The sequence below is a fragment of the Hyperolius riggenbachi genome, chromosome 1, assembly GCF_040937935.1.
Source record: "Hyperolius riggenbachi isolate aHypRig1 chromosome 1, aHypRig1.pri, whole genome shotgun sequence".
NCBI classification, from domain to species: Eukaryota; Metazoa; Chordata; class Amphibia; order Anura; family Hyperoliidae; genus Hyperolius; species Hyperolius riggenbachi.
The window spans coordinates 201205411-201227823 of NC_090646.1; the positions used below are offsets into that span (position 1 = coordinate 201205411).

A 22413-nucleotide genomic window follows, 5' to 3' on the forward strand; every position below is an offset into this window, starting at 1 on the left:
GGGGCTTTATAAATACAAGAGATAATAATAATGTATAAGAACACGAATATCTCAGGATGGTGATACATTGATGCATGTTTCTATTTCAATGTTAGTTCTGTGCTTTTGGATCATTGATTTTGAGAAATAGATTTGTGGCACTTCACTCACCAATTTGGCATTAATTAAAAATGCTCTAAATAGTTAACAATAAACCCTATGCATAACACCAATCTGTGTTTAAAATGTCTAACATTAATATTTCATAGCTGTATGCCTAACCTCCAAACTGACTCAAAGCAATTACCATCCCTTTACAGTTACACTAACCCTATTGTCACATTAACCTTCTCAAGTATCTTGCCAACATGATCCTGTCTAACATTAACACTGATTGACATGTTGTGCTTCAAAAATGAATGGCATCCAATATCCTGTTCCAGTAACTACTTTTGCTACTGTTTTAATAATGTTCTCTAATTTCCTTTACTTCTGTGTAGTAAAAACTGTAGCCATCTTCACATTATTTTACTAAACCATGTGCAAAGCTAACATTTCTCTTAAAGTGGCCACTAACAATCCAATTTCTAGCGAAAAATGGTTTGAGCAATCAGATAATTTTGATCGAAAGTGAAATGTTGTAATACATTGTTCACTACACCATCAACACACCAATCATTGCTCCCTATCCTATCACAACCGACAAGAAAATCTAAATTTTGGTTCAGCGAAAATCGGGCGACTGTTTTTATAATTGTTAATAATCGATTGTGCTGGAAATTATTTGCAATCAATCTGATCACATCCGATCAGAATTATCTGATCGCTCGAACAATTTTTAGCTAGAAATTTGACCATTAGTGGTGACCTTAAAGGGAAGGTACAAGCAGGAAAAATACAGATCTACTTACCTTGGACTTCCTCCAGCCCCTGTCAGCCTTTCTGTTCCTCGCCGCAGCTCCGGTGTCCCAGGATACCGTCTGTTGCAGATGCCATCCTCATGCGCCTGTGCACGGCCACACCCCTTGGGCTTACGTGGCTTGGAGCATTCTGCGCAGGTGCAGAAACACTGCGTCTGCACGGAACGCTCAAGACCATGTGAGCAAGATCACTAGCGGCACCGCTGCGTGCACAGAAGATGCCAACCTGGCGAGGTCGGCATCTGCAATGGAGGGGATCCTGGGACATCGGAGCTGTGGCAAGGTACAGATAGGCTGCCAGGGGCTGGAAGAAGCCTCAGGTAAGAAGATCTGTTTTTTTTTATCCTGCTAGCACCTCTCCTTTAAGACTAGGTTCACAGTGTTGTGGTGCAGCATAAAGGCAGCATTGTATATCATGGTTTTCTGCACTGCACTACCTATGTGACATTCACGGTGCAGCTGGTGCATTGCAGTATAATGGCGTGGAGCATCCCAATGCACTGCATGCACTTTGTTACCACAAAATACATGTGTAACTGTGGCAGTGAAGTGTACAGCGGATTTTTATGTTTACTTCACTGTATGCAACACAATGCACTGATAATGTGACTTTCCCATTCTGCTGCATTCCTGCTTCCTGCAGGGAACGCAACATCCACTGTGAACATAGCTTAGGCTACATTTCCCCTCAGGGCTAGTCTTAGACTTTTTGCTGCCTGGGGTAAACTCGTGAGGATGCGCCCCCTCCCCCCTTCCTGATTTGGAATGATCACACAGCATCCAACAATTTACTCCGATTCATTTAATTCAAATGAAACACTGCTGCTCTCCTGACTCCCCCCTCCTCACTCACTGTCAGTCTCCTCACACAGCACAACAAGCTGCTTTTCCCCAATGATGACCTCTTCACCTCGCTCACAGTACAAAAATGCTGCCAATAGGCAAACACAGGTGGGGATTACAGCTGCCCAGAATCCCCCCTCAGACCAGGGCAATGCAGTGTTTGGGGACAGCACAAGTTGAGACACCAGAATTTCTGCAGGTATCCAGGGCTGCGTAATATGTTGGCACTTTATAAATACAATAAATAAATATCCTGCAGCTCACAGCACCGCCTCCTTTCTTTCCATGCTATAGTTGACTTTGGATGGAGCAGCAGCGTGTGTACAGGGCATGGAGCAGCTCTGCGGAACTTAACAGAGTCAGGTATAAGCACAGCCCTGTGCCCCGCTGTGTGAATGTTTCAGTTTCCCCTTCATTAGCAATGTCGGCTGTCCTCTTTATTATCTGTATCCAAACGGCTCCTGATCGATCCCGTTGTCGATCGGGAGCAGATCAGACAATTAGGAAATAATTGTCAGATCCTATTAGTGGGACGGGAAATTGCGTTGTGTGTACTCAGCATGATGTCCTACCATATCATTATACTGTATTGCGTGTGGCTGAGGGAGATCTTTCAGGAATCCCCCCTTGAAAATCCTGGGTTTTCCCCTGCTGCCCTGTAATCTCTGTGCCTGATGCAAGTGTTTCACCTTGCTTCATGACAGAACTGGCCCTGTTTCCACTATAGGGCTGCGTTTTCACATAAGAAAAATGTTATGCAATGGACCTATTACATTGCATTCTTGTGCAGTGCCATGAAGAATCATTACTTTTTTCCTGCATACAGATGCATACAATACAATTCTGTTAAATGGTAACTAACCCCTTCACAATTATTGGCATGCTTTATAATGCAATTTTTCATTGCGAAAATTCACAGAAAAAAGCAATGCTCTGTGTAGTTTGCCTTCTTAAAAAACAGAAGGTATTTGTGATTATTCATCTTTAAAGAGGAACTCCAGTGAAAATAATGTAATAATAAAAGTGTTTCATTTTTTACAATAATTATGTATAAATGATTTAGTCAGTGTTTGCCCATTGTAAAATATTTTAGATACCTGATTTACATTCTGACATGTATTACATGGTGACATTTTTACTGTGGACAGGTGATGTAGCTGCTGCATGCTGTTTTATCAGTTGGAAACAGTTGTAAACAGCTATTTCCCACAATGCAGCAAGGTTTACAGACAGGAAACTGCCAGGAGTACATACTCAGAATTTCTTGTGGGAGGGGTTTCACCACAATATCAGCCATACAGTTCCCCCTGATGGTCTGTTTGTGAAAAGGAATAGATTTCTCGTGTAAAAGGGGGTAGCAGCTACTGATTGGAATAAAGTTTAATTCTTGGTCGGAGTTTCTCTTTAAGTGAGTGACTGTGGTCCCTCACAATGCACAACTGCTGAATATGCAAATCATCTCTTTATGCCCCTGAAAGCCAGACTAGCATCCAGAACCGCTGGTGGTGTATAACTATAGCTAATAAAATGTACAAAGCCACATCCATCCAACAGGCAGAAAACCTGTTTCGGACTGTTGGTTCTCATCAGTGCATGGCAGGGATTGATTGGCTATATGGGATACAGCTTAAGAAAAAAAAATGGAAACTTAGCCTTTTACAATTTACAAAGAATCAGATTTACGAAGACTATGATTTACAAAGACTCAACAGAACACAGTTTTACTATATGTGTGATGCCATTAATCCTTACTTCAATAAAACCAGAACTGAAGCTATTGCCAGCCCACGTATAGAGAGACTGGATCCAGGGTCAGAAAACATATCCCTGAAGATATAAACAGATTTTCTTCTTTTTACTACTATTTTTGTTTCCTTATTAAACAGTAGTAGTAGTAGTGCCATTAAAGCCCTTGGCGACTATTAAACCGCTTTAATCTCTGTACTGAATCCCACTGCATCCATGCAATATCTTTAATCGTAATTGTCGTGACAACAATGACACAAGCGTCTAATATCTAAGCTCATTAACACAATGGGCTGTGGCACACTACACACATGCACATAATTAAGTGCAAGGTAATATTTGTAATTCAATTGAAGATTTTTTTTGTGTAAGTTTAGCATGGGAAGTAGAACATAAGTGACTGTAGAATATCAAGCACACTTTTTATTTTTTTACCTTAAATAATAATGTTAAGCGCCTTCTGAAGTAAAAAAAAAAAAATCTAAATGAACAGGCTGACCACCTGTTGAAAGAGAGGTCTACGAACACATGGGCATTAGTAATTAAACGGTGGCTGAAATGCCAGATTGAGTTTTTGAGGTTAATTAATTTATTCATACTTCTTACTAAAAAAAAAAATGAGAAGACTGGAACATAGCAGATGCTAGAAAACATCAAGGTCACTGGGATTACAGAAGTGTGAGGAAGGAGCTCTGCAGGCCTGCCTGGATGGCTTGTAAATGTATGATGGAGTGAAGCCACAGGACTTGTGTAGCAATCCAGGCTCAGCGCTAGTAATTACACACAGACTTATTGCCAGGAGGGTGGAACTGTCAGGCGGTAGCACAGATTCTTGTGGTGTGGCTGTGAGGAAGCCGGCCTGGTGACGGAAAACATGTACACATTATAGTAATTAGTGCAGACACTTCCTCTTTCCCATAATATTGCATCAGTTTGGTTGAGAAAAGGTGTGACGTAAATAGGTGTGAACTTTGCTAGAAATGATATTACTGTGACTCTGTACATGGAGGCAAGTTATGAAGGGTTGCTGGAGTTTTCAAAAAAAAAAAAAAATGTTTCCTTTATACTACAAGCAGAATTTTCAGATCTTACTGTGACATAAATGTGCGACAGCCCAACTTATAGTACTGTGCCTAATTCCCAATAGCCCCTTTTGGAGGGAAAATCCTTGTTTTCAAACAAAATCTCTCCCACTACTCCATTTATGTCCTTTTAAACAAACATCACTGTATGAAGACATAAAAGTATTTGTCTGCTTAAAGAGACACTGAAGCAGAAACAAAATTATATAATGAATTGGTTGTGTAGTACGGATAATTACTAGAACATTAGTAGCAAAGAAAATATTCTCATATTTTTATTTTCAGTTATATAGTTTTATTTTTATACCATTGCATCATTCTCTAATATTTGCAGTTTACACAGTACTCAGTTCAAAAGTTCCCTAGACACTGTACAGATGTGTCGCTAGCCTCCAGGCTAGTGACACGTTCTGTTATTATGGAGGGGGCCGAAGGACAATAAGCAGCACACAACTGAGTGAGAGAAGTAGGAAGAGAAAACAAAAGAGTCTGACATGCCACATACATATACTAGATCCACAGCAGAGGAGGTATAACAACAAGTGTAATCTAGTATGTACAAAACTTTAAACGAAAAAGTGATATGGTTTCTGGCCACTGTGTGTGTGCACATACTTGAGTATATGGGTGTTTAAAGTACATATCACTACGCCGCCCAGCAGTTGGGCACAGGGATGAAATACCAGCTGCGTCAAATAATGTTTCCAATTGGGGTTGTAGCAACTCTGGAGGGAGGGGGGGGGTCGACACATCAAATTCAGGTTCCAGCTACCAGTGCGTGACTGTGGACTATAGCATTGCAGCTATAACTGTGTCGATACCAGGCACTAGAACTACGCAGCACACAGCATGTGTTTAGTTGAGCTGCTTCAGTGTTTATGTAGGTGTGTATTTCATACCTCCCAACATTTGAATTATTGAAAGCGGGACACTTAGGCCACACCCCTGATCACACCCAAAACCCTGTAGTCACGCCCACCAATTTATTTTAAATAAATATTTTTAATTAATAAAATGAATTACTCCTGAAAGGGAGGTGCGTGAGGGTGCCAATGGGTGGGGAGGAGGGTGAGAGTGGCCGTGGGTGGGCAGAGAGGGGAGAAAAAAAAACGATCGAGGCACCAGCCTGGGGATGCGGCATGTGGCATGGATGGCCGCCGCCATTTAATTTCTCCCTCCCTCCCTCCTAATGTGCCCCCAGTGTCCCCTTCCCCCCCCCCCCCCCCGCAGAGTGAAAATTGCGCAGCGGAGCGGGCTGTAAATCTTACCATCGCTTCTCCGCACCGGGATCTCATCTGGTCTTCTCGGCTTCCGGCTTCCTGTGACGTCACAGGATGCAGGAAGCAAGAAGACCAGATGAGATGCCGGTACGCAGCGGAGAGGCAATGGTAAGATTTACAGCCCGCTCCGCTGCACATTTTTTTACTCTGCAGGCAGGGGGGACACTGGGGGCACATTAGGAGGGAAGGAGGGAGAAATTAAATGGTGACGGCCATCCATGCCACATACGCATCCCCTGGCTGGTGCCTCGATTGTTTTTTTCCCACTTTCTCCCCAGCGGCTGGGAACAAGGGGGGGGGGGCAGCGCGGGACAGCGGGAGGGCCCCCCAAAATAGGGACCGTCCCGATGAAAACAGGACAGTTGGGGGCTATGTATTTGTCTACGTACGCACGTGTTTATATATAGTGTGTGTGTCTGTGTGTCTGTGTGTGTGTGTTTTTTCTAGCCTAATCAGAAGATATTTAATTGAATCCTAGGTTCCTGTTTGTTGGGTTTGTTTAAGTATAATTATTCATTTGTTGTCCATTTTAAATCCTTCCTTCCATACAGAATAGGTGTTAATGCAGCCATTTTCTTTTCTTTTTTCCATTACGATAGTTTTACTATAATTATTTCCCAGCTCTGTTTGACCAGGCTGCTGAAACATTATACATTGAGCAGAATGGGACACGGCCAGAGGATACACACATTATTAATGAAGCCAGTCCTTTTTATATCATTTATTGCTTGTTGGCACAACATCTATATCCGTTGACTCACAGCTTTTCTGAAACATGAAACTATGTCACACAATCACATTCTGCTCTTATTGTAAATAACTTTTCTATGGGCTAGCTATAATATCTAGCATCAAAACGACCAGAACACAACATATCTGGCGGTCCTTGACCTTATAATATCTGCAGTATCCTTTACACAGGAGCAAATCACAATTTGATCTAATCTTGCTGAGCTGGTGGCAAAACGGAAGTAAACAGAGAAGAAAAATGAAGCTCTTTGTAAGAGCATGGGTCTCGTAATGCAGCTTAGGCAAGATATTGTTAATCCATATTTAAAAGGTCACAGGTACAGTCCAGCAGTACAAGGAGCACTGCACCCTTTCTTAACATATTTCACTGAGGATGACCTGAACAAATTAAATACCCTGTGTATTTTGCTTGCAGGGCTATGTGCCGTATTACACCTGGATCACCCAAGCAAGCTATTTATTACTGATTTCAAGTTGATTCCTAAGTACCAAGATGTACAGCCTATTTGTATATAACAGTGTTTCTGCCCATTTGGACTTACCCGGATTACTTCCAATTGGTGATATATGACTTTCTCTTTGTAGTGATTCAGCCCTGAGCGCGGTCATTTCTTTTGAGTGTCTTTTTGCAATGTAGCAGTTTGCTGTGACAAGCGCACCCCATTGGATTTATTTTTCCCTTAGCGCATAATTTAATCTTTTTTTTGTATAAAAAGTATATGTACTTTTAATTATTTTGTATATTATATATCGCCGACATCTTCCACAGTGCTGTACAGAGCATATTGTCTTGTCACTAAAAGTGGACTTGAACTCTTGTATGGGACAGAAGGAAAACGTAGAGAAAGGCACCCTGCATGTATTTAGAGAGTTTAGCCTGTATAATTACCCTCATCTGTGAGTAATCACAACTGTAAATTTATCTCTCAGCTGTGTCAACTCAGGAATCTCTGCTGCCTCGACAGAGCAGCTATTTTGTAACCACGGGGTGTTAATCCTATGTCTGTTTCCATGAAAGCAGGAAGTAAACACACTACAGATTTATTGCAGGATTTGTGTATCAGCTGTAACAAATAAATGTTTTTATTTAAAGGTTATTATGCTGTTCTGCATCTTTTAGAGCGGAGAGGAAGTTCAGGTCCGCTTTAATCCTAAGTACATTTTCATGGCTCAAAATCAGTATTACATGACATTGCTTTTCTTCTGATTTTGTGAATTGAAAGAGTCAATACTAGAGTGGGGCCGAACCTCCGATTTTAGGTTCGCGAACCGGGTTCGCAAACTTCCGCGTAAGGTTCGGTTCGCGTAAAAGTTCCCGAACCGCAATAGACTTCAATGGGGATGCGAACTTTGAAAAGAAAAAAAAATTATGCTGGCCACAAAAGTGATGGAAAAGATGTTTCAAGGGGTCTAACACCTGGACCCCCAGGTGGAGGAGTGGGATACATGCCAAAAGTCCCCGGGAAAAATCTGGATTTGACGCAAAAGCAGCGTTTTAAGGGCAGAAATCACATTGAATGCTAAATGACAGGCCTAAAGTGCTTTAAAACATCTTGCATGTGTATACATCAATCAGGTAGTGTAATTAAGGTACTGCTTCACACTGACACACCAAACTCACTGTGTAACGCACCGCAAACAGCTGTTTGTGTAGTGACGGCCGTGCTGGACTGGTGCGCACTATGGCGAGAGTGCAGGTTTTGGTGGCTTTACAGCCCATATGGTCGCCTGGCTGATGAACAGAACAGGTATGCAGTGGCCGGTTCACTGAACAGAACAGGTATGCAGTGGTGGGTTCACAGAACAGGTATGCAGTGGCAGGTTCACTGAACACAACAGGTATGCAATGGCGGGTTCACAGAACAGGTATGCAGTGGCGAGTTCACTGAACACAACAGGTATGCAATGGCGGGTTCACTGAACAGGAATGCAGTGGCGGGTTCACTGAACAGAACAGGTATGCAGTGGCGGGTTCACTGAACAGTACAGGTATGCAGTGGCAGGTTCACTGAACAGGTTTGCAGTGGCAGGTTCACTGAACAGGTATGCAGTGGTGGGTTCACAGAACAGGTATGCAGTGGTGGGTTCACAGAACAGGTATGCAGTGGCAGGTTCACTGAACAGGTATGCAGTGGTGGGTTCACAGAACAGGTATGCAGTGGTGGGTTCACAGAACAGGTATGCAGTGGCAGGTTCACTGAACAGGTATGCAGTGGTGGGTTCACAGAACAGGTATGCAGTGGTGGGTTCACAGAACAGGTATGCAGTGGCAGGTTCACTGAACAGGTATGCAGTGGTGGGTTCACAGAACAGGTATGCAGTGGTGGGTTCACAGAACAGGTATGCAGTGGCAGGTTCACTGAACAGGTATGCAGTGGTGGGTTCACTGAACAGGTATGCAGTGGTGGGTTCACTGAACAGGTATGCAGTGGTGGGTTTACAGAACAGGTATGCAGTGGTGGGTTCACAGAACAGGTATGCAGTGGCAGGTTCACTGAACAGGTATGCAGTGGTGGGTTCACAGAACAGGTATGCAGTGGCAGGTTCACTGAACAGGTATGCAGTGGTGGGTTCACTGAACAGGTATGCAGTGGTGGGTTCACTGAACAGGTATGCAGTGGTGGGTTCACTGAACAGGTATGCAGTGGTGGGTTCACAGAACAGGTATGCAGTGGTGGGTTCACAGAACAGGTATGCAGTGGCAGGTTCACTGAACAGGTGTGCAGTGGTGGGTTCACTGAACAGGTGTGCAGTGGTGGGTTCACTGAACAGGTATGCAGTGGTGGGTTCACAGAACAGGTATGCAGTGGCGGGTTCACATAACAGGTATGCAGTGGCAGGTTCAGTGCACAGGTATGCAGTGGCGGGTTCACTGAACAGGTATGCAGTGGTGGGTTCACAGTACAGGTATGCAGTGGTGGGTTCACAGTACAGGTATGCAGTGGTGGGTTCACAGAACAGGTATGCAGTGGCAGGCTCACTGAACAGAACAGGTATGGTGGGCTCACTGAACAGAACAGGTATGCAGCCAGGAACAAGCTAAGCCTAACTAATCTTTCCCTATGAGAGACAGTCTGCAGCAGCTCGCCCTACTCTCACTAACGCAGGCACACGAGTGAGCGTAATGGCCGCCGCTGCCTGCCTTTTATTAGGGGGGGAGTGGCTCCAGGGGCTAGTGTAGCCTAACTGGCTACACTGGGCCTGCTGACTGTGATGTAGAGGGTCAAAGTTGACCCTCATGGTGCATTATGGGGCGAACCGAACTTCCGCAAAAGTTCGCCTGCGGGACGCGAACGCGAACCACTGAAGTTCGCATGGAACCGTTCGCAGGCGAACCGTTCGGCCCAACTCTAGTCAATACCCAAAAGCAGAAGCAATGGAAACAGTTTCAAAGGACAGCTTTATGAAGAGTTGACACACTCTGGAGTTGTTAACTATTAGTATAAGCACAATGTAATCATTACTTATGTACATACTAAGGTTGATATGCCTGTATGCTAAAGTTAATGTGAAGGCTATTCTAAAACAATAAACAGATACTTTACGCACATTAATGGAGCAAAAAAAAAATTTCTTCAGGTGCTCACCGTTATCTATAGATAAATTGATCAACATCAATAAGTAGGAAAGCAGTATAAAGTTATTGAATAACTCGTATCACACTACATAGAAATCTAAAAACAGCATGAGATGGCCATCCCTTCACGCTAACACACACCACACATCCCCTCAAACATACCACTGGCCAGTATGATGTAAAAATCAAAATGGTGAGCTCACAATAATGGATCAAAAAAAATGTATGTATGGTAGTATTGGACAATCCACACTGAGACCGGCCACAAAAGCATGTATCATTGGCAGAAGCAAGAAGGTCCAGCAGCAACAGTGTAAACAAGCAAAGGTGCGAAGCAGCACATGCAGACAAGCAGAGTTCAATGTTGGAAAACCGGCTATGCTGACAAAATCCCAACAGGACAGTTATGGCTACATAAGCATGATATCTCACCACTCTATCGGCATAAGGATAGGAGCTTGAGTCGTCCACTGGTGGTAGTCCGGACCAGTGAGCCAGCTGGGCATGCAGTCAAAAATGTAAAGGCACTGTTCAGAAGTAAGCGGTAGTATCCAGATGATCAGCTGTTGCCTCCTATGCATAAGTCACATGCTGCAAAGGGAGGTGGCTGCGGCCACTAGGTATGGAGTCAGTCCCATCGTGGAGGGCCGATGGTGCATGCTGCGGGATGGGACGGCGTCTCATGAGAGCATGTCCTTTACATGTTTCGCCGTTCTCACGGCATCATCAGAAGGTGTGCCTTGCAGTGCTATGCGCCTATTGAAATACGCAGTTGCGGCCAATCGAAGCTTTGCGGAAGTACGCGTGTGGTCCAAAAGAGAGGAAGTCTGTTGTCACCTCTCACCGCCGCATATCAACGGCCGCATGACGCACCACCGCAGTGCTACGGCGGCCAAGTAGTTCAAACACATCAGCTGCATTCGCAACATACCGGTCACCCACAGCAGCCAATCTAAAGTAGGTGACTAGATATCAACAGAGGAAACAGAACATAAATAAAGCGTAATTTAAAGTATAATGTTTAAATGGGCAGACTGTGTCAAACTCATAGTGACCCATCAATGTGATGAGACTGCCATGAGATATGCATGTCCAGAGCTACATCGCATCAAGGGCATGCATATTAAGTAACAGAATAAAGGCTCATCATATGTTAACCAACAGAAGGCACCATAGCTGAACCAGAAAACGACAGTAGCCCACGGGGGACAGGGTAAAAGGTCCAGGGGACAAGATGGTATTACCCAGCAGGACAGCAAACCAGACTCACAAGGGCAAAAAATGAGCAAAACTAATCGTCTCATTCAGACCCGGGGGCTGGCATGCTTTCAAATTATAAATCCATCTAGTTTCTCTTTGGAGGAGCAAACGATCAAAACACAGATACTTACCTAAGTAGAGGGAAGGCTCTGGGTTCTCTAGAACCTTTCCTTTCTCCTGCTGGCTTCATGCTTTAAATCTTCTGCCGCAAGAGACTTTGGCAGTCTTCAGAAGCACTCAGGCTTCCGAAGACAGGCGGCTCTGTACTGCGCATGCATGAGAGAGGGGGCTCGAATGTGCGCGGTACAGAGCGGCCCATCTTCAGAAGCCCGATTGCTTCTGACGTCTGCCGAAGCCAAGATGAGAAAGACATCTGTATGAACAGTGGCAAGCACACAATAAGTATGTTGCATTCCTTTTTTCTTTCTCTGCCTGAAAGAGTTAAACATCAGGTATGCAAGTGACAGTTTCTGTCTGGGTGGGGGCTGGGTCAGACTATAGTGTAATCCTCACTAATAAGGAATTACAACCATCAAACACTTTCCTAGAATGAAATGGCTTCTGAGGGCAGAAAAGAGATAAAAGAGGTCAACAATTCATAGGTTTTAGCTCTGGCATACTTAAATGAATATGTCATTGAATAGAGGCAATGAAACAGTAAACACTTAAAAAGTAAATTTAAATATAAAATAAAACTTGGGGATATAAAAAAAAAGTAATTTTTAGGATGAGGAGGATAGATACAAATATTTATTTCATCAGTTTATTTTAACCTTGTATTTCCTTTAAAGGATACCCGAACTGAAATGTGACATAATGAGATAGACATGGGTATGTACAGTGCCTAGCGCACAAATAACTATGCTGTGTTCCTTTTTTTCTTTATCTGCCTGAAAGAGTTACATATAAGGTATGCAAGTGGCTGACTCAGTCCTGACTCAGACAGGAAGTGACTACAGTGTGACCCTCACTGATAAGAAATTCCACCTATAAAATACTTTCCTAGCAGAAAATGGCTTCTGAGAGCAAGAAAGAGGTAAAAAAGTGGAATTTCTTATCAGTGAGGGTCACACTGTAGTCACTTCCTGTCTGAGTCAGGACTGAGTCAGCCACTAACATACATGATATTTAACTCTTTCAGGCAGAGAAAGAAAAAAAGGAACACAGCATAGTTATTTGTGTGCTAGGCACTGTACATACACATGTCTATCTCCTTATGTCACATTTCAGTTCGGGTATCCTTTAAGGAACAAAATCCAGACAGCAATAAAAGCCCAAACAGGTTCTTAACCACTTCCAGACCAGTAGAAACAATAAAGTTTTTCTTTTTTTCCTGAAGCAAAGTATTCAAAATCCAGAAAATCATAAATGAGGTCTGAATCTCTTTAGTGGTCGTAATAGAATTTATTTAATGCAGAAATCATGCAAGGATCTCTATAAAGTGCTGATTATTGTCACAGAAGGTATAAGTAAAGATTTGCGCCCATCTCTAATATGTGCTCTGAAATAAGCCAGAAAGAGGATTCTGTAATTAGGACAGGAAAATGAGTCATTTATGGCATGCATAATCATTTTTCAACTCCTATTACAATAACTTGTAATTATATAACTGTTGGTTTGAAGAAATCATGTACTGTAATTATATACAGGCAAGCATGGGATTTAATTAGCAAGTCATTTACAAAACCAAAATGGTTACACTAAGTAACAAGTTACAAGTAAGGGTGGAAAAACATTTATTTTACGGCCATCTGTGGTGTCACACCAGATGATAAAGAACTGGAACAAGCACACTGAGCCACTTGATTGAAAATGCCTCGGCTGTCTATTTTCCTACTTAGCTATGGGCACTTTCATCCATCTCGGTTTGATAGATAGCCGTATCTAGAAGGCCATGCACAGCATTGCTGGTAAAACAGGCAGTGAGCTGTTACTGGACTGGATGCAGTATGTTGACAGTATGATTATACCGAAAGTTAATGGTGAATACTTTAAGTACCCTCTGGCCCCCCTATGCTCCTGGGCCCCCTAGCAGCTGCTATGAGTGCTATGGCTAGGGCTACGTCCCTGGATTATACTTACCACGCAGCTCCAGGTATTCTACACCTGAACTTGTAAGGTTGTAATAGTAGGGCAAGCATATACTGTATATATATATATGTGGATAAACCCTCCCATGTGTACACCAACCTCTCCACTTTTGGCATAAAAAACTAGGACAAACATTATGACCCATTGATTGGTTGACCCTCCCCATCCCCAATTGGCCACCACCCACATCCCCCCATGCGGAGCGCCGATTTGTAGTGTGCCAGCAGATGAAGAGTGTAGGTTCAAGCATGCTTTATTATGTATAGCTACCTGACCTCACTCCAGCTTGCTTCCTATAGTGTACCATGCAGCTTCTAAACTGGCCACTAGAGCTCCAGGCTCATTTTCATGTAACCACAGTGAGCCTGGATCTCTAGCAGCAAGTTAGGGAAAGCTGCACAGGACACTAGAGGAAGCAAACTGGAGCAAGGAGGACAGGTTGCTATACATACTGAAGCACACTTCACAGTGCACTCTGCATACGGTGGCCTCCACACACATCACCCGCAATATATCCCCCGTGGATAGTCCACCCCCTACTTTATTTGAGTGTCAAAAAGTTGGCTTATGCACAGTGATTGTACTTATTGAATCATCTATACAGTGATTATTATATGTGTTATTTTGTTTTATATTTTCTTCTAACTTGGAGTGTGGCGGGGGTATCACCCTTATCCGAAAACCATTATTTAAAAAATTAGGAGATACATAAACTCATTAGACATTGAATCACAGAACTCATAGAACAATATGTACAACGAACTGTGCCTATTTATGAAGGTGGGTATGAGGAAAACTGGAGCAAAGACAGAACAGTTGTTTGGAGTATCTAGTCCTTGTTTGGGGCTCTTCATCCAGGGACTCTTAACTTAATCTTCCTTCTCCTTCATGTTGTTTAAAATGTCCTGACAGCTTGATTGAGGAGTGCTCTCTGGTCTTCAGGACTTGCTTGAAGTATCTCTAGATCACACTTGACTGGCTAACAGGTTTTAGTTTTTCTTTTAACCTCCTGGGGACCGGAAGCCTAACCCCTCTTAAGGACATTATTACATTGGGGGGGGGGGGGGGGGGTAGGCATAGGTGTCCACAGTGCAGATAGGTGTCCCCTGTATAGCCATTACTCACCTCCCAAGCTTCAGCGATAAGCAGCTCTACCCACCGCCACTTTGCCCGGCTTCCCTGCTCCTACTGCTGCTAAGTTCCAGGTGCCCGCTTGATGACATCATCAAGCCGGGACCCATCATTAGAGCCACAGTGAGCAGGGGTGCCTGGAAGAGCAGAGGGAAGCAATGATCGGACATCAGGAAGGTGGGTCCCGGTCCTCTTCTTCCCCTCCTACCGCCACTGCTTAGGTTGATCACTACGATTGGACAGTGATCGTAGTAATCACGTGATCAGGAGCCAATCGCCATGGCTCCTTATCAGTGAGGGGAGATGTCGGCTGTCATATGACAGCTTAATCTCCACTCTCGGGTGCGCACGATCACGGCGGGAGCGGAATAAGCAGATGGCGTAAATCCTATGCTGCATCAGGCTTAGGCAGCAACAAGTGTGGTATAGGATTTACTAAGTGCAGTTCCCAGCGATTAATCTAGTGTCAAATTTGACCAAATTCCATCAAGGAATTGGTGGTAAAGGATCCATAAACTTTGTGGTAATTAATGGGCAGATTATTGCTTCATTACAAACATTTAGAGTAACAAGCTTATTGTGTCCACCTTTTGTGTCTTACTTGTATTGCAAAATCACTAGGCACAGCAGACTTCATTACTGTTGTCTATTTCCCATTTCTAATTTTGTTTAACTCAACTGAGTAAATAGATGAATACAGATAAATACTATCTGGCCATATGCTTATCCTAGACTATATGTATCTTATAAAGTATACCAAAAAGTGAAAACAGTTTCACTGTGATTGCAACTTGGAACACTTCAGCAGTTGTTTACTTGTTCTGTATGTTGGCTGTTCTAACACGTGAAGCATATGATGTAGGTCAGTGTCTGTGATCTGTTTGTATATTTGAGTGACTAGTGTGTAATTATTTCACCTTCTGAGCATTATCGCAATGTTGGGTGCTCATTAGACAACAACAGGTGTTATTTAGACATCACAGAATGAGTCATATGTCTCTGCCCACTCGTACACTTACTTTTTGCTTTTACATAAAAGTAGATGGTTGCCGGCTAATAAATACCATTGTTAATTGTTACACATGCAGTTATTAGAAACCTTGATAAATATTAAAGATCATTGGTATGAGCTAGTTACACTTTGAAATATAAATGTATGAGTTACACATGCCAAAATGATTTGTCATTCTGTCCAACAAGTTTTGTGAATTTCACACCCCTGCCACACTGCATAAATATTTCCTATTTTAGCTTTCCTTACTTGGATAGGTAATTAGCACTGTGATGATGATGTTTAATCAATCAAAGCCCAAATGAGCAGGCACATGACACGGGAGGCTTCAGCTACAGCTCAGACAGGAAAAAGTCATCTCACTCCCCCAACGACGCTGTGAGGCAGAAGTGTGTGTTTTGACACGATTGGAGGAGTGGATTACAACTCTTTTGGCAAAGTTTGCATGTGTGTTGTAACATTCAGTATATTTCTGCCAAGGAGAAAATGCAAACTCCATACAGGTGGTGTCCTGACCTATATTTGAAGTGGGGACTCCAACACTGCAAAGCAAGTGTACTATTCATTATGCCACTGCACCACCCTTTGCAATTACTATATCCATGTATATTTGCATAATTTGTCTTCTATAGCATCCCATAATGAAGGTAATATTTCTATGCAATTATCAGTACAGGGAATTTGTATTTTTTCTGGTTATGGGACTATGTACAGTATATCTATGCCCCTTGAGACTTCATCTTAGTTCCAGGGGTGTAGATATACGCACCTCGTTGCGATCGCCCACTGCCGATGTTGCAAGATTTAGACTATAGATATCTAGCGAAGCCAAAGGCAATAATATCTATAATTAGGTTTTCCCTGGAAGTAAATGATGGCACCTGCTTACATTAAAGCTAAGTACATATTATAATGATCTCTCACCCAAAATGGTCCTTAGAGGCTATGTGTGGCAGATGTGTGGTTCCAATTCCTGACAATCAGCATGAACTCCAGTCCTCAATGGGGTGCGGTGACCGGAGAGGCACAAGTAGGTGCACTGTGCCGAAACTTCCTTTGAGGTTTAACAATAGGCTTTGAGGGCAGCGATCCAACTGGACAGATAACTACTAGGGAGTCCAGTGGTGGTGGGAACACCTGTACACATTTAAAGCACAAATGAAGTGAGAAGAATACGGAGGCTGACATACTTCTCTCCTTCTAAACAATACCAGTTGCCTGGCAGCCCTGCTGATCTGTTTGGCTGCAGGAGTGTTTGAATCACACCAGAAACAAGCATGCAGCTAATCTTGTCAGATCTGACAATGCTAGTTCAGGGTCTATGGCCAAAAGTATTAGTGGCAGAGGATCAGCAGGATAGTCAGGCAACTGGCATTGCTTAAAAGGAAATAAATATGGCAGCCTCCATATACCTCTTGCTTCAGTTGTCCTTTAAGACTTCGAGCTAAAATAATCATGAACAGTCATTTCAGCCAAGTAAGCTCTAAAGTGTGCAGATGGCTTAAAGAACTCTAAAGACATATAGAAGAACTACTAATATATTCAGGATATGCATTCTACCACCATTTTCCTGGTTTCAGCATCAGGAATGCTTCTTGTATATTTATTCTATTATATATTAGTATGTCACTCCACCTTCCCCAAGATGCTTAGCCTAGGCTATGATGTCAGCCTTCCCATTCTGGGAGAACAGGCGATGTTCCTGCTCGCTTTACAGAAGGGGAAATAAATATTCTGCAGAGAATAGCCTTGCTTTGCTAGCCATAAATGTGCCAGCATCATGACTGATAAATTTAAGAATGTTAAGCTAAGTTCACACTTGACATATATGGTGGTCACAGTGGATCCCATGTATGTTACAATCAAACCCAGTGTGTCTGTTGACAGCAAGGGAGACGCTGGAGCGGAAAGGAGAGGAAAGATGGAGGGGTGAGTTCTAAGAAAAGATGGGAGGGCTAGTAGTGTCTGAATTGAGAGGAGGGAAGGCGGGAAGGGAGAAAAGAAAGCTGCCGCCTCTACTTATGAGTGCAGAAAAGCTTTGCTCTGAGCTGCTGATGTGCAGAGCAGAACCAGATAGAGGGTGAGATTCCAGAGATTCCATCGTCTGTACAACAAGCCATCCCAGCAATCCCTTCAGTGCAGGATATCAGGTTTTTTCATGTGTGTTTTTTCGCTGAAAGCCAGGGCCAGGCTAAGGCAGAGGCGTGAAAGGCTCCAGCCTCAGGGCGCAGTGTATAAGGGGGCGCACAACTCACTCAGCTATCATTCCCCTATTGTGTTTGAATCAGAGAGAAATAAAAAAGGGATACATGGCAGTGACTGCAAGCCAGATAGCTAGAGATTTAGGAGTTGGGGACCTGGGGCGTCTCTTAGTCTAATAGCAATCAGTGTGTGATGGCTGGGGTGGGAGGGATAGGGGGCGCACTTTGGTGTCTCAGCCTTGGGTGCTGGAGGTCCTTGTCCCGGCTCTGCTGAAAGCACTAGTGAGAACAGAGTGGTCCGTCTCTGTAAGCATTCATCGTGTTCAGTATAAATATCATAAGCACAATCCAGAAATGTCATGCCTTTTAGGATTTTGGTTTCCACTACTGCAACAAATATGTCTGAACAGACCCCTTTTGTATCTAGTGTGAATATAAGCGCAATCAAAGTATGGTACAATTTTAAAAATTCACAAAACAAATTGTTTGAAGGAATTTTTTTTAATTAACCTCTTTTATACTAAAAGTCTCTGGCCTCTTAAGAGAAACCTGAGATCATTTAAATGGAAGAAATTATACTTACTTACCTGGGGCTTCCCCCAGCCCCATGTACTACATGGGCCCCCTTACCATCTTCCCAGGCATCTCCGTTCATCTTCGATCTTCTACGGTACAAAGGCTTCAGTTGTGGGATGTACTGTGCATGTGCGGCCCAGCCAGTTACGCGCCCCTATTGCACTCCCATTGCCGGGGGCGTTCTGTGCCTGCGTGACAGAAGCCTTTTACTGGGGAGGATTGAAGACGAATGGAGACACCCAGGAGGGCATCGAGGGAGCTGACAGAGTATATGGGGCTAGAGGAAACCTTAGGTAAGTATACATTATTCTTTTTAAAACATCTCAAGCCCCATACACACACTCAACAGCAGTCTTTTAGGCTCTCACGACTTTTCGTGTGAAACACCTAAAAAATCTCTTGCTATTGTTCAAGCAGCTGATAAGACTGATAAGAAGTCAATTTAACATTTGGATTGACTTCTTATCAGTCTTATCAGCTGCTTGAACAATAGCAAGAGATTTTTTTTAGATGTTTCACAAGAAAAGTTGTGAGAGCCTAAAAAAACACTGTTGAGTGTGTGTATGGGACTTCAGGCACACTTTAAGAACCAGAGCCTTTTTGAAAATCGAGCTGCAATAACTGATTGGCTCACAATGATCACAGGGTCATTATGACAGCAGAGTGATTGAGTTGTAGTGACAACAGGTTTTTGTTAAAACACAAAAATGATTAGAATCTACACACTGGCTGGGATAACAGCTAAACAGGGTGTAGATTTCAATCACTGCTGTCTGGAAGAGGTTAAATTATATACAGCAAAGTTCCTCGTTAAGTCAGCTGTTGTTGCAGGTCACCTTGAAAAGTGGATTGTAATGTGCTGTGAGTACAGGTCCAAACCACAAAGCACTGTGGGAGATTAGACCTTCACTCTTTGACTATAATGGCTTTTCTCCACATTTAAGCATCCTTAACCACTTTACCCCCGCGCGTACGTATTTCTCCGCCCCTTTTTCCATCCTTTAAAAACCAGGGACGGAGAAACACGTACTTTCCGCATTCCCGACGCTGTCCGCGCTCCCGCTCGTAAACACGCCGCCCGCCGCTAGTAAAACCGCCGCCGCCCGCTCGCCCGGAGATCAATGAACGGGAAAATCCATTCCCGTTCGTTGATCTAAGCCCCACAATGACCCGCTGCTCTCCTATGGGCAGCGCGATCATTGTGAGAAGAAACTCACGTGTCCAGCCTCCTTATTCTTCCTCCAAGCTTCCGGAAGGAGGCTTGGAGGTCGCAATAAAGCAAAAAGTTACTGTGGCCATCTTGTGGCCAAATAGTAAACTACACCCTACACATTTTTCACATACAAATAAATGACTTTTACACAAAAAATTAACTCATTACCTCCCACACTCCCCATTTTTTTTTTTTTGTAATTAAAAAAAAATTCAAAAATTTACAATTAAAAAAAATACATAATTAGTTACCTTAGGGACTGAACTTTTTAAATATTTAAGTCAAGAAGGTATAACACTTTTACTTTATAAACTATGGGCTTGTAATTAGGGATGGACGCAAAACTGAAAAAAATGCACCTTTATTTCCAAATGAAATATTGGCGCCAAACATTGTGATAGGGACATAATTTAAACGGTTTTATAACCGGGACAAAAGGGCACATAAATTTCATGGGTTTTAATTACAGTAGCATGCATTATTTAAAAACTATAATGGCCGAAAACTGAAAAATAATTTTTTTTTTCCCCACATTTTTCCTATTTTCCCATTAAAACACATTTAGAAAAAAATAATTCTTGGCATAATGTCCCACCTAAAGAAAGCCTAATTGGTGGCGGAAAAAACAAGATATAGTTCATTTCATTGCGATAAGTAATGATAAAGTTATAGACGAATGAATGGAAGGAGCGCTGAAAGGTGAAAATTGCTCTGGTGGTCAGGGGGTAAAACCCCTCAGTGGTGAAGTGGTTAATATACATGCATAGTTTGTGTTATTTTAAATAACTTGTTTAGATCAAGTATAGCACCCAATCATGCCATATTTATTTATGCATAGCAAGCTAAACAGTATTAAAAATAAGTTAAGAAAGTAAAAAACAAACATTGGCTAATCTCTTTCAATCTGTTTTGATTACTTATTTTTTTCTTCCCTCTTTCTCTCTTTTCCTCATTAATGCAGACATTTTGGGCATTTATGACATTTATCTTACATACACAATCTACATAGCCAATTGTATTCTGCCTCCGTAGGAGCAATTAGAGCAACTGACATAGAAGAGTAATACAACTAAATTGGTGTACAAAAGTTATTGCTACTTAAAATATGAAATTCTAAAAGGTTTTCTCTCTCTCTCTCTTCTCCAATCTCCAGCTGTCGTTATGGTCCTGAACATTACGAGTGTTAGCTGGAGTGCTCGGATCCAGATTTTTTTGACCTTTTCCAAGCTGGTAGCTATTTTGATAATTATAGTCCCTGGAGTTATGCAGTTAATTAAAGGTAAGAGCTCACATTTTTATAACAATTATTGTGTGTATTATATTGTGGCAAGACCTGCTATCTACTGCGCACATATTATTTTTCCCAGGAATTCAAAAAAAAAAAAAGCACAATAAATATATAATTGGCTTTTATCAACACCTAAAAGAAACTTGGCGTATAAAAAAGGCAAGTCAAGTAAAGTTACGCCAAATCAAATTTAGAATGACTTTTATTGCCGGAGCCCCATTTGTGACTTCTTCTTAGAAGACAGAAAATAAAGGCTTTTACAGCTCCTCCTGTGCTCCACTGTATTACAGAATAATTTACAGAAATTTAAATATTTAGACTGCCATGACTGATCTTCTGAAAATGCCAGTTGCCTTACATACCAGTCTGCAGGCACCCATCTTCAAATCTTATAGAGTACCCGAGGCGTGCAGGGGGCAGATGGGACACAGAGGCATGTTCTCTGATGCAGGACATGCCTCTGTGTCCTTCCCATGCTGCTCTCTGCTCCCCCCCCCACCGCCGTGCTATAGCCCTCCTGAAATTAGCGACAATGACTGTCGCTATTCTGGAGGGTAATGAGAGGAGAAGGGATTCCTTGCTCAAAACGCCAACTAGGTGCATTCCTGCAGGCTTTCCCCAGCTGCCATTGGGCAGCTCTGTCTCTCTCCAGCCACGCTCCCTGCTGCTCCCCACCTCCCTGCACGTTGCTCTTTGAGAGCAGCTCTTCCAGCGTTGTGACCCCAGGGGTCATGAATATGAAAGTAAAAGACCAGGGGTGCTTGGATACCCCTTTTCAAAATCCGGATTGATCCAGATCCGGATACCCAGATATCTGGATACAGATTGGATATCGGGGTCCGACCTTTTGGGTATCTGAATAGAATCAGATATCCGACCCCAGTATCCGGGGTATCTGGGCGGATTCGGATATCTGGATAGAAAAAACGGAAGTGGCCTTTAAATTGCTTTAAAAACGTTTTTAGGCTAAATGATGGATGTAGCATCATTCTTTTTTAAAGGGAAACTCTAATTGATGATGTGGGGACTTAAAATCCCCCTCCCCCCCAAAAAAAAATGTCTGTCAATTAACATCAGGACTAGGTTCCAGGCAGCGGTCATGCAGCCCACATTGTGTCAGAAGTCCAACCGCACAACTGGGACATGGCAGTTTTCAGCCCAGACACCTCCCAAAAATTATGCAACAATTGTGTTATGGGTTAAATATAGGTGGTATCAGCACAGCAGCAGTGGCCTGTGGCACTCTGGCGGTGGAAGCAGCAAAGGCAGCAGTAGTAGGGCAATGCAGCAGCAGCAGGTGTAATGTCTGCCAGGAGCATGCCGGACGTGGCACTTGGCACATGGCACATGGCACTTGGCACGTGGCACTTGGCATATGGCACTTTGCACGTGGCACTTTACACTTTGCACATGGCACTTTGCACATGCCACCTGCCACCACGTGCGAAGTGCCACGTGCAAAGT

General features: G+C 43.0%; 1 protein-coding gene and 1 long non-coding RNA gene across 3 annotated transcripts in view; one reads left to right on the forward strand and one right to left on the reverse strand.

The window, feature by feature from the left end:
- The window catches only part of LOC137571075 (uncharacterized), a 66039-nt gene extending 50072 nt beyond the window's left edge, over positions 1 to 15967 (reverse strand). For both annotated transcript variants that reach the window (XR_011031291.1, XR_011031292.1), the window contains exon 1: positions 15921 to 15967. This is a non-coding gene — a long non-coding RNA (uncharacterized lncRNA). The remainder of the gene's footprint in view (positions 1 to 15920) is intronic.
- SLC7A11 (solute carrier family 7 member 11) overlaps positions 1 to 22413 on the forward strand; it is a 414966-nt gene that overhangs the window by 127496 nt on the left and 265057 nt on the right. The window contains exon 4 of the mRNA XM_068279755.1: positions 20815 to 20940. Within this exon, the coding sequence (XP_068135856.1) occupies positions 20815 to 20940 (126 nt within the window). The remainder of the gene's footprint in view (positions 1 to 20814; positions 20941 to 22413) is intronic.